The sequence below is a fragment of the Symsagittifera roscoffensis genome, chromosome 2, assembly GCF_963678635.1.
Source record: "Symsagittifera roscoffensis chromosome 2, txSymRosc1.1, whole genome shotgun sequence".
NCBI lineage: Eukaryota > Metazoa > Xenacoelomorpha > Acoela > Convolutidae > Symsagittifera > Symsagittifera roscoffensis.
Window position 1 is genome coordinate 63,176,981 of NC_087063.1, and position 13,061 is coordinate 63,190,041.

At 39.3% G+C, this 13,061-nt stretch overlaps 1 protein-coding gene across 1 annotated transcript in view; it reads right to left on the reverse strand.

Moving 5' to 3' along the window:
• Positions 1–12,313, reverse strand: part of LOC134839914 (transient receptor potential cation channel subfamily M member 2-like) — a 112,896-nt gene extending 100,583 nt beyond the window's left edge. The window contains exons 1-2 of the mRNA XM_063855542.1: positions 12,220–12,313; positions 11,713–11,848 (exon numbers count right to left, since the gene is read on the reverse strand). Of these exons, the coding sequence (XP_063711612.1) occupies positions 11,713–11,848; positions 12,220–12,313 (230 nt within the window). The remainder of the gene's footprint in view (positions 1–11,712; positions 11,849–12,219) is intronic.
• Between the last annotated feature and the right edge of the window lie 748 nt (positions 12,314–13,061).

The window sequence follows — 13,061 nt, forward strand, 5'->3', positions numbered from 1 at the left end:
AATTTCATGCACAAATTATCGGGCGTGGGAACACAGTCCGCTGACAAGTTAAAGTGCAAGTCCAACATGGTTTTCATTTCACCAATTCTCACCCCATCCATGAACTTCGATGGCTAAGTTCCTTTCTGGTTTTCACTCATCAGATTGCTGCTCCTTCTCAGCAGCTCGAGGTCATCCAAAGGTTTGTCAACTGTCTCATCATCACTTTGGTGCCTCATTTTAAACTTCACCTTCGCGCTATGCCCCTGCATACCCGAGTCGAAACGATTCAGCAAGGTGTCGAAAGTCTTACGAGCACTAACTGTCACGCTCATTTGTCTTTTTCGCCATAACACAGTTCAGGGCCGTGCCTTCCAGATTGCTCGTCAATGCGCCACATTTTTGCTTCTTCTTGATCTTTTTCATCTCTCTCAGTAGACTTCGAGAGTTTAGTGTTAAACGTTTCAAGAGACCTATTGAATGGCTAAAACTTGATGCATACATCGTAGTGTCATGTGAGACGGTGCTCAAATCTGGAACCGATCTGACGTGAGTCACTGTGGGCAAACGTCACCCCGATGGGGCTGCCCTAGGTCTCTCCCTTTGTTTGGACTCAAATCTTGTTCTCAACCTCGGAGGAGCCTTTTTATGTCTGGGGGCCCTGAATCAATCAGTTGGCTGACGTGAACTCTCCTTTGCACCTGGGTGACTTTCTCGGTTGTTGCTGCTCAAAATTTTATCAAGCTTCAGCATCATAAGATCAACCTTAGCGTCCAATCCATTATCCAAGTTAGTCATCATTTGAGCATAGGTATTGTCATGATCGTTCAGTAATCGCTCAATCCCTCGTGTCATTCTGCGATCCCTTTCTTCAGACTCGTTGGTGGCTAGAGCTAAACTCTCTGCAAGGCAATGATCGGTGTTCTGAATCAAGTGGACCTGATCGCATTTAGCTTGTGATTTCGCGTCTGGCAGCTCGTATCTTAGACTCTCTTGGCCCTGTTTAGCCCTCACCTCTACTCGTTGGATTCTTTTCGTCATATCTTGCAGCAGTTCTTCAAGACCTGTCATCACGTCGCCAAACCAGCCTCTCACATCACTGGCCGAGCCCAACACTGAGACGACGTTATTTGAGGTTGCAGCCTAGTGCTCGAAAAAACACCAACTTTCTGCGTGTCCATCGATCTCATTAGCCCATCGAATCTCGAGGACCTTCCCATTGTCCTCCCTTCTGACATCTGTCTTGATGGTGAATTAGACATCGCTTTCTTGTTCTTCTCTTGCCACGGGCTGAGAGTAAAATCCTTGTCCGAGTGCATGATTCCCAGATGGTCAAAGCCAGAATATATTCCAGCAGCTTGGAGTGAATTCATGCTTTCAGAAGTCCGCAAGTTATAATAACCAACACACAAAACACAATTAACAAACAGATAACAACACACACAATAGGTGACAGCGATCTCTCGTACCAATAAAAAATTACCACTGTAGATGTTTCAAATCACTGACTCTTTCAAACTAAACAATTCTTTTTAAAATATCAGAGATTGCTTTATTAAGGATAAATTTAAATCTAATCTTAAAGAAAAAGACCTTGCTGAATTGGAGCACTCCAAATGAACAAAGCACAGCACAGGACGATTAACTGAGCTGTCCTATTAAGTAGCTCAAAGCAACCTCTGATCGAAAATATTAAGTGTCTAAGCAAAAGCTCTCCCATACTCGGACAATTCCAAGTGCACGGAAGTAGGTAACACTTTTCTCTTCTCAAGTGAATGTGTTTATTCTATAACACTCGACGAGGTTTTCTTCTATTAGTTTCCGGATTGACCGAGGCTTCCTTCTCAGTGGCTCAAGGCAACCACACAGCTTAATTTTCATTAAGGAGGGTTGTTAAGGGGCTTAAGTCACCTCGGAGAGTTACTTCAGAGTGTACTCAAAACATGTACCTTACTTCGGAGGGATACTTTGGAGGGTACTTTAAGCATTTAAATTATTTCTTAGGGTTGTTCTAAATTCACTAAGGAGGTTTAGAATTACTTCGGAGAGTTCTCTGAGATTTCCCAATTTTCAAAATTTTGCCTCGAAGGGGTCTCCGGGAAGTGTCAGATTGAATCAGATAGACAAAATTGACTCTGGGGGTTTACTGTATCTATTTCGGAGGATTCTTCACTAAAGAGGGTTATAATGGGGCTTGACTGACACCGGAGGTTTACTTGGAGGGTTCCACAAAAATCGCAAAGCCAAATGTTTTCGCCGGGTAAAAAACTCCGATTGCGGTCTTATTTAATTTAAAAAAAAGTTAGTTGAACCGGTTAACCTGCCTCATGGGGAAAATTAGAGTTTCATAAAGAAAAAATTTTGCACTGAGTGTTCCTTAAAATTTGGACCTTCCTAAACGATAATTTCTGAAAAAAAAATTTTCCCGACACTATCGACCAAAAATCAGTCAAAAAGGTGATCAAAAACTTCGACACTTGGTACCCAAATAATTCCGATCAATTTGTCAGTCTTTGAGAAAACATCAAAATTCGTTTGCTAAATTGGCCTTTCCTCAATACCTTTATAGGTTCTCAGAAACTTTTTTTCGCAATTCTTGCTGAGAGCGCTTTAAAAAGCTTGAGATGAGCGCAGAAGACCTGTACAATACTGGAATAATGCAAAAAAAAACTGGACCAAAATTTGTAAAGAAACAAAAACTTGGCCAAAAAAAGATCGGATTCGAAACCTCCGTTTTCTTCTTTTTCGATCTTTAAGTTTCTATCTCTTTCCATTGAGCTAAGTGAAAAGTTTCTTGAAAACTGCTCCCTTTTAATTTGGCTCGTTATGCTAGCAATCTTCTAGCGCAAAAAAAGTTATCGCTTTGCCTCTAAAATCTGAAAAGTTTTTTCCTCAAAACATAAGGACGAAATTCAGAAAAAAAAACGAGAGTCTCTTTCCGCGCGGTTTCTTTTGATAGGGGGTCAACAATTTGGTCAAAAATTGGTAATTTTTGACAAAAATAGGGTGTTTTTTGGGTCTAAATGGGAGATAGGTAATATAAAATAAGAATTAAAACCTATTAGTAGTCGTAAATCAAATTTATTTTACCCTCTTTTACACCAAAATATTCGGCCAGACAATACACAGTGACGGAGCGTACAAAAAGCACCTATTGACGACTGGCTGACGTCAGCTACCTTATTTCTACCAGTCTTGACCTAGCCAGTTATTTTTCTGGTCTGTTAACGGTTAAGTATTAAAGTTTCAATTTCAAGCCATCAGTCAAACGGCTTTTTATCAGTTTACATGCGAAATAACCACATAGCTGGGTCTCAGATTCCCAGACAACGTGATTACCTTTAAAAATACAGCTAGAACACCATAAGTTGATAGGTTTTTAGTGACACTTAAAAACTAATTTCATTAGAGATAGATTATAGATTAAATCTTTCCTCGACTCTAGATCCTTATGCTCTGAAATTTTGATTAAAATTGGAGTAAATTAAAAAAGTGTAGTGAATTACAGCAGCTCAAAAATTCAGTTAAGGTTCTCTAACAGTCTCTGGGCACCGGGCCTCTAAGTCCGCACTCTCCCGGAGAAAAAGTCGTTCTCTCTCTTTATTCGTGGATCGGGGGGTTTCGTATCTGTCCCGAATGTCCCAAAGGACCTTCCGCCTATACGATCTTCTTTCGATAAACACCTTATCGTGCCTTCATGTCAGAATAAAAGGCTTCACTTTCTCCTCTTTTTTCCGAAAAAATTCTGACCAGTTTTTGTCTTAAGATCCGGTTGTTGTCCGGTTGTTGTTTTTTTTGTCTATTTTCAGTCAAAATGGCCGTTTTACGTATTTCTCAGAAATGTTCTATTTCAAATCGAAATACTGAAAACTTTAAATTCTAGAAAATTCTGAGCCTCCTCCTTATCACAATTCCGGTACTAAAGCCTTTAATGTTCTCTCTGTCATGCATCGGCAGGTTCGACTGTGCCAGTTCGGGGGAATGGCACAAAACTTACCATCTTACCATCTGAGACTCTGAAACCTATACTTGTGAAATCAATTCCCTATGTTGAAATAAAGGGTGATGACTGGAGAATCTATAGCCTACATTAAAATATGGGAGACCTCACCCCCGACGATTTGAATCCAACATAAACTACTGAGGACTGCTTGCAGTTTGAAGTTCGTCTCCTAAATTGAACCAGAAAAACTCTGAGGTAGCTCTCTCTTGCAAGATTCTTGCTTGCTTACTTTCTTGCTTCAGATCAATTGATAATCTCGTGATAGCGAGGCTCCAGTTGATTCAACGTTTCTTGCATTTCACGAACGGAACAGCATGGTTTGGAGTCGCCCTGCTGGTGTGGGCTTTTCGCCCTCCATCGCTATCTCAGCTTCTTTTGCTTCCTAAAGTCCCTACAATGACTAAAAGATCCTTGCACACTTGATTCGTTTGCTCCATATCTTGAAGTGATCCAAGACACTTCATGGCGACAGTGCACAAGTTTAACAGAACAAAAAACTTTTATTTCAAAAAAATTATAAAATATAGGCTTAACTAAAACTAGTCACCGGGACTCCCCAGTGACAAAACGGATCTTTGTTCAAGCTCAAGTCGTTGGACTAAAAAAGTGAGTGGAGTATCGTAAAGCACTCACTAGACTAGACCCAAACGTATGACGAGACCCAAAACCACAATAAACAACAAAATAAAATTTTACATCCACTAGTTGACAGCGATTCTTCGTTTAGATATCAAAATACACCTTTAGTTTCATCGAATTACTGCTGGATTCAAAAATCAGGCATTTTGAAAAGTGACAACGATGGTTTATTTAAAATTGAACGAAAAACAGTCCAAATGAATAACGTAAAGAACATTGGTCGTCTCAAGAGTTTTTGTTGTTTTTGCAATCTTAATTGTCGGATGTTATTTTCTGTTCACGCCAATTAATGAACCAAGCAAAAGCTTTACGCAAGCTGTCGACTGTGCTGGCCGCCAGTTGAGGACAGGAAGGATATAAAGTTTGATAGGCCACTGTTTGAGAACTTTGAGTAAATAACATTCTCAACTAAAATGTACAGAAAAATGACCAGGTTCGTAAAAGTGAAATTAAGTTGATTGCAGTTTGCCATGGATTAACTAATGAGAACTCGATGACAGCATGCGATTTTTTGGCATGGTTAACTCCATTGAATCGCACGAACGCCTGGAGCAAGTGCATCAGCTCGTGACATCCCTGAGCTTCGAATTGTTCCCTTAAGTGTTACATGCTGAAGAAGCTAGCAGCTCTCGAAAAGAAAATGAGTTTGAAGCACAGTGAAAGTTATCAGAGACCTTCTCGTTCGAAGTTCACTCTGGCATCCAGTGGTGCATTATTTTGTAACAGCAAACAGTCCACCACATGCAATTGGTGGTACTGGATGCTAGAACGGAACAAGATTTGAAGCCTTCTCAGTGCCTAACTGTGTGATACTTGCCAAAAAGTCAGGAAGATCGTATGAACTGTTGTGAAAAGTTCTCGGGCTGTACCGGAAAAATCCAAAAGAGAATTAAAAAATGTACTGCGTGCAAACATCATGAGGTTGAGTGAAGGATACGTAAGTAGTTTACGGAAGTAAAAGGCGAGTTGAGCACTACCGACCGATTTTCACACGATTGACGAGAAAGATGGATTTGCTCAGGTCATGATGAATGTGGAGTCGTTGCTAGAGGATTCAGGGCAAAGAGCTCGGATAAACATTATTTTGATTCAAGGGGAACACACTTGTCACTGTTAAGCGCAAATGGTATGCTACCCAAACCGAGTAACAATAATATTGGTGTGGGCATTTGGGGAAATAGTTTTCACGAGGCTTCCCGACTAACCTCAGGACGTGTCCATTCTAGCGATTACTGCCATGATATCAGTATGGTGGCTCCAAGATCACACAGGAACGAACTACCAACAAATTCAGACCCTACCAAAAAAACACAATTGAGAAGCCTGCATTTCCATAGCAATTTGTAAAGTGTTGAAGATTCAAAAGGCGATTGAAAGGTTATGGGCGAGGCAGAGATTGCTGCCCCGGATTCGTGCTGCTATGGCGTCGTGGGTGTGTGAACGCGCCAAGTGTCTTACGTTCAGAAACTCCAAAACCTACCAATTATTCCGGCTAGACATAGGACCGGGTGTTTCATCGAATTACTGCTGGATTCAAAAATCAGGCTTTTTGTAAAGTAACAATGATGGTTTATAAAAAATTGAACGAAAAACAAGACGTAAAGAAAAAAACTTCCCTCAATTGGAACACTCCAAATGAATAACGTAAAGAACATTGGTCGTCTCAAGTGAGTGTTTTTGTTGTTTTCGCAATCTTAATTGTCGGATGTTGATTTCTGATCACGCCAAATGTTCACGCCAAAAACACAATAAACAACAAAATAAAATTTTACATCCACTAGTTGACAGCGATTCTTCGTTTAGATATCAAAATACACCTTTACTTTCATCGAATTACTGCTGGATTCAAAAATCAGGCATTTTGAAAAGTGACAACGATGGTTTATTTAAAATTGAACGAAAAACAGTCCAAATGAATAACGTAAAGAACATTGGTCGTCTCAAGAGTTTTTGTTGTTTTTGCAATCTTAATTGTCGGATGTTATTTTCTGTTCACGCCAATTATTGAACCAAGCAAAAGCTTTACGCAAGCTGTCGACTGTGCTGGCCGCCAGTTGAGGACAGGAAGGATATAAAGTTTGATAGGCCGCTGTTTGAGAACTTTGAGTAAATAACAATCTCAACTAAAATGTACAGAAAAATGACCAGGTTCGTAAAAGTGAAATTAAGTTGATTGCAGTTTGCCATGGATTAACTAATGAGAACTCGATGACAGCATGCGATTTTTTGGCATGGTTAACTCCATAGAACGCACGAACGCCTGGAGCAAGTGCATCAGCTCGTGACATCCCTGAGCTTCGAATTGTTCCCTTAAGTGTTACATGCTGAAGAAGCTAGCAGCTCTCGAAAAGGAAATGAGTTTGAAGCACAGTGAAAGTTATCAGAGACCTTCTTGTTCGAAGTTCACTCTGGCATCCAGTGGTGCATTATTTTGTAACAGCAAACAGTCCACCACATGCAATTGGTGGTACTGGATGCTAGAACGGAACAAGATTTGAAGCCTTCTCAGTGCCTAACTGTGTGATACTTGCCAAAAAGTCAGGAAGATCGTATGAACTGTTGTGAAAAGTTCTCGGGCTGTACCGGAGAAATCCAAAAGAGAATTAAAAAATGTACTGCGTGCAAACATCATGAGGTTGAGTGAAGGATACGTAAGTAGTTTACGGAAGTAAAAGGCGAGTTGAGCACTACCGACCGATTTTCACACGATTGACGAGAAAGATGGATTTGCTCAGGTCATGATGAATGTGGAGTCGTTGCTAGAGGATTCAGGGCAAAGAGCTGGGATAAACATTATTTTGATTCAAGGGGAACACACTTGTCACTGTTAAGCGCAAATGGTATGCTACCCAAACCGAGTAACACTAATATTGGTGTGGGCATTTAGGGAAATAGTTTTCACGAGGCTTCCCGACTAACCTCAGGACGTGTCCATTCTAGCGATTACTGCCATGATATCAGTAAAGTGGCTTCAAGATCACACAGGAACGAACTACCAACAAATTCAGACCCTACCAAAAAAAACACAATTGAGAAGCCTGCATTTCCATAGCAATTTGTAAAGTGTTGAAGATTCAAAAGGCGATTGAAAGGTTATGGGCGAGGCAGAGATTGCTGCCCCGGATTCGTGCTGCTATGGCGTCGTGGGTGTGTGAACGCGCCAAGTGTCTTACGTTCAGAAACTCCAAAACCTACCAATTATTCCGGCTAGACATAGGACCGGGTGTCTCATCGAATTACTGCTGGATTCAAAAATCAGGCTTTTTGTAAAGTAACAATGATGGTTTATAAAAAATTGAACGAAAAACAGGACGTAAAGAAAAAGACTTCCCTCAATTGGAACACTCCAAATGAATAACGTAAAGAACATTGGTCGTCTCAAGTGAGTGTTTTTGTTGTTTTCGCAATCTTAATTGTCGGATGTTTTTTTCTGTTCACGCCAATTATTGAACCAAGCAAAAGCTTTACGCAAGCTGTCGACTGTGCTGGCCGCCAGTTGAGGACAGGAAGGATATAAAGTTTGATAGGCCACTGTTTGAGAACTTTGAGTAAATAACAATCTCAACTAAAATGTACAGAAAAATGACCAGGTTCGTAAAAGTGAAATTAAGTTGATTGCAGTTTGCCATGGATTAACTAATGAGAACTCGATGACAGCATGCGATTTTTTGGCATGGTTTAATTCGATTGAATCGCACGAACGCCTGGAGCAAGTGCATCAGCTCGTGACATCCCTGAGTTTGAATTGTTCCCTTAAGTGTTACAGGATGAACAAGGGGAATACACTTGTCACTGTTAAGCGCAAATGGTATGCTACCCAAAACGAGTAACACTAATGTTGATGTGGGCATTTGGGGAAATGGTTATCACGAGGCTTCCCTACTAACCTCAGGACACGTCCATTCTAGATATTACTGCCATGATATCAGTATGGCGGCTCCAAGATCACACAGGAACGAACTACCAAAAAATTCGGAACCTACCAAAAAAAACACAATTTAGAAGCCTGCATTTCCATAGCAATTTGTAAAGTGTTGAAGATTCAAAAAGCGATTGAAAGTTTATGGGCGAGGGAGAGATTGCTGCCCCGTTTCGTGCTGCTATGGCGTCGTGGCTGTGTGAACGCGCGAAGTGACATACGTTCAGAAACTCCGAAACCTACCAATTATTCCGGCTAGACATAGGACCGGGTGTCTACATGGCGGCCTTTTTGACTCATAGGAACTCTGTGACATCTGCTGGGAAAAACGGGTAGGGTAAACACCGTGCACGTCAGAAGATGAAGAAAATCAAGCTGACCAGAAGCGAAGCGTACTCATGAGCTTGCAGAACAGTTTTTGCGGGAACCGCAACAGAAATCAAAAGTGGTAACAGCAGGGTATCAGGCCTTCTACCCTGCTGTTGACCTAGGCTGTATAAGCCAAAAAGTTAAGACAGAGCCTGCAACTCTGTCCAGATGCTCTGAGGAGGCCTCGATGACAGTGAGGAAACAAACGAGAATTATGACGCTCCGGAAGACGACGTCTTAGAGCGATGTTGAGCAGACGACGGAGGAAGATGTGAAGATAAAACTGGAATGCAAAGAAAAATTTGACTGGTCTTTGTGTGTTGAAAATTGTTGAATCAAGCTAACAAAGCCAGCCTGGATATTATACTATAATTTTTGTACTTTGTTTTGATTCTGGACAAATTTTAGTTACAATGGAAATTTTTCTTGGCAATACTTTTTTCTACACCGGTAAATAAAATAGTGCAAATATTTAATAACCTGAGTGGATTTTATAAATCTACGTATGACAAATTATCGCTTTCTGGCATACTGATGGGTTCTGCGTACGCTCACTAGAGATTATGGTTGGGTTCTTCAGTGCCTATCCTAGCATTAGAATTTACCATTTTTAATATTTGGTGCATTGATTTGTATAAGAGATAATAATTGGTTAATAACCCTAAGTTAATTTTGATTGGTGCTTGGCACTGTACACATTCCAAAACTTTTTATAGCAGGGGCAAAAAAAATATATTATAAGGATTCCATAAGTAGTCAGAAAAAATTATTTTAGGAAGGCAGTGAAAACCCAGTATGAAGCTATTTGACTTAGGTGGAGAAGAAAATTTTAATTTCTGAAATGATTTGCAAAATTTTGTAGATCGAAATTGGGTCACTGTTTTTGACAAAAAACAGGAGTTTTTTAAGAAGATAATATTCGGAAAGAAAAGACAACAGTTGGATACTAGAGGATAAATTGTAGATGAAGAATTATCGAAAACTAAGAAGCTTTCTGACAGGTAGTATTCGTACGACACGAGTAATTTTGCCTGAAATGAGTGGGACCCGGATTGTTCAGTGGCAGATTCTGGATCGACCCGAACCCTCTCGAATCTGTAAATTGGGAGGATAACAAGGTTACCCAGCGGGGATTATGGAATTGAAGTTGTCTTTTACTTTTATATCATTTTTTAAAAATCTTTTTTGCTATTAAAATGCTCTCAAAGACTGAATTAATGTCCAAGCCAAATGTTTCTTTCGAGCTTGAGTAGTTGCGTGCGAGGAAAGGGTCATTCCATCTGTTTTGAATCCGATATGTAACCGTTCTCAGAAATAACTAAAATAACAGTTTTTAGCCCCGTTTTTAGCTCTAATCACGTTGTTTTTTTGGGCGGGGAATTTGAGAGCCAGCTATTTGGCTATATTTTACTATAGTGGAAATTTAAGTAAGATTCGTTTGACTGATGACATAAAGCTAAACTGTAACACAATCTTTAACCCTTAGACAGACTCAAATTCATCTGGCTAGCTCCAGACGATGAAAAATATGTGATTTTAAGGAATCTGACGTTAGCCAGTTGTCAATAGGGGTTTTCCGTCGCGGTTAAATTTCTGTGCGAACATTAAAGATCAAAATTTTTCCAACTAGTACTTCAGGTCTGAAAAATCGAAGTGATTTTGTTGTTTTGAGAGACTTTTTGGCTTTATGAAGTCCTCCCTGACGTCCTCTGATTATACGAAAAACTTTTAACGGTTTTTTGTTCAGCTGTACTCTAAACAACAGTTTCATCTATCTTGTGTCAAAGTTCCGACTGTGTAATAATTTTAGAAAAATCGGCAAAAACTTGAAAAAATTTTCGTTCTTTTTATCGCTTCAAAACCAAAATTTGCAACCTGCAAATTTATCTGCAATCGTTCTTTTTAGGGAGAATTCGTGGGTTTGAAAATTGCCAAGTTTGGAATTTTTCATGCACGCTTTTCCGAGTTTCTCTGTGATGATCAACGCATGTTAGTTGAGCTCTGTAAATTGCTCCGGTCTCAAAATCACCTAATTAAATAAAGGCATGGGGTGATTTGTTATAATAATGCCCTATACCGCAAAACTGATGTCAAAATTATGGGAGTTGGCGTTAGGGAAGGAAAACAAATTTCTTAGGGAAGCAGATTTTCCTTGCCAAAAACTATTGGTGAGCAGTTAAAGGACAGTGGGAAAATATAAAATTTTGCCCTGATACTAGCTGTCTTGTTTTCATCTGATCTTACTTGATCCACTTCAGTCTCCCTCTCTTATCATATGCATATTAATCGATACCAGGGTTAGATTTTAATGAGGGAATTGGATCGGACCTCACTTTCCCAAGGGATTCGACCCCTGCTGACCCTAAATTCGCCCCTTTGTACTATTTTGAGATATACATTTTTTAGTGATGGACTCAAAAAATTTTCTGAAGGTGCTTTCGGCGCCAATATAAACTAATTTTAATGGGCGCAAAGTTTGGTCAAAACAGGGTCTTTTTAGTGCTTTGGGCGAACTGGTTGGCTCAAATAAAAGTCGACCAAACTTTGGAAAATCCGTCCCCCCTCGAGAAATCCTATAAACACCCCTGTTCGATACATAAATTTTCGGTTCTTCTTTCATTCAGCTAAGTTTACTCTAAATAAAAAAACTTTTTTTAAACCCAAATTCTCTGGATTTTATAAACTTACTATTATGACTGATTTTCGAGCAATAAAGAAAAAAAGGTTCAACTGTATGTTTCAAGGTTTTATCGATTTGGATTTAAAATAATGTTCACTAAAAAAGATAAGGAAACTGATTCACCTGTTCGCAAAGTACGCAGAAAACCGTCTTCCACAAGAACTCTCGGATATGATGAACTGTCTGATCTCCTCCAGAAATAGAGTGAAACACCAGTACATTAACACTATTTCCTCCCACCCCGGATATTTCCTCAAACCTTGATTGGAAAGTAATTACCGTTTAATTATAATAATTTGTGTTCAGATAAAGCAGAAGGCTCGAACACATCTCAATTTTTGAAATTTATTTTTTGGCGGTCATTTTGTTTTCAAAAAAAAACTCTAATAATTGATTTTTTTTTCGGTTTGACTTATTATCAACCGTGCTTAACGTATGCATTACTCTTTTTGGTCACACTTTTTGATCGACCTGAATAATTTGAGATGCAAATCAGACGTTGATCAATACGTAATTCCAGCACCTGATCTAGGATTGCACTACTGCAATATGGAATGAAGCTCACAAACTACTGGATCATGAATTACATTATTCAAGTTCAATATAACTCGCTTCCATAAATTTACTCACCTTTCACGGTTACGACACTGAACAGTGCCAAAAACAGCAGCATTGAGATAATATTCAAGTTGAAAGTGACAATGGGGGCTGAATAGAAGCGCATGATCTTTGTACGGCGCATCCATTCACAGAAAGTGACCTTAGGATCACTAACGATGTTCTCGCTAACCTCTTGCTCGAAGCAGGGACTCCAGTTAATCTCGGGAGTTTATAGGTTAAACCGAAACAAAAAACGAAACGTGTTTCTTACAATCTGTTGGCTCTCGACAAATTGGTTAATGGCAAATCGTGACTAGATGATGAATAAAAGAACTAGAAACCAAAAACGTTTTTCTGAAATTATTTCCCAATGCTTATCGAAACAGAACTGGGAAAGTTTCCAATCTTTTGACACCATCTAATTTACGATGTTAAGGCGCTCTGAAAAAGGTGACTGACCCGTTGAGTCAAGGAAACACTTTTTGATTTGTAAGGTTTTCAGAAACGATAAATAAATCAAAAAAGTAGTCGATTTTTTCTTTTCAAATAATTGAAGGATATCCATCTTATTTCAAAACCCCGATATATAGGTCCAGATGGACCAAAAAGGCTAATCATACAGTTATCATACAGAGAAAAATGCTACTATTAAAAATTTTTTCATGCAATTCCATGGAAGAGAAAATTGCATGAAAGGCCTATGGTCAGTGATTTTTCACAAATAGAAATTGTATTAACAAAAAAAAATTAAGAATTTAGTATCTCAAAACTTTTGGGGTGTGTTCGTTATTGAACAGAGGTGACAAAAACCATGGTTTGTTCAAAACTATAATACCCAAAGATTTGACCGTCTTTTAGTTACAATGCATTGG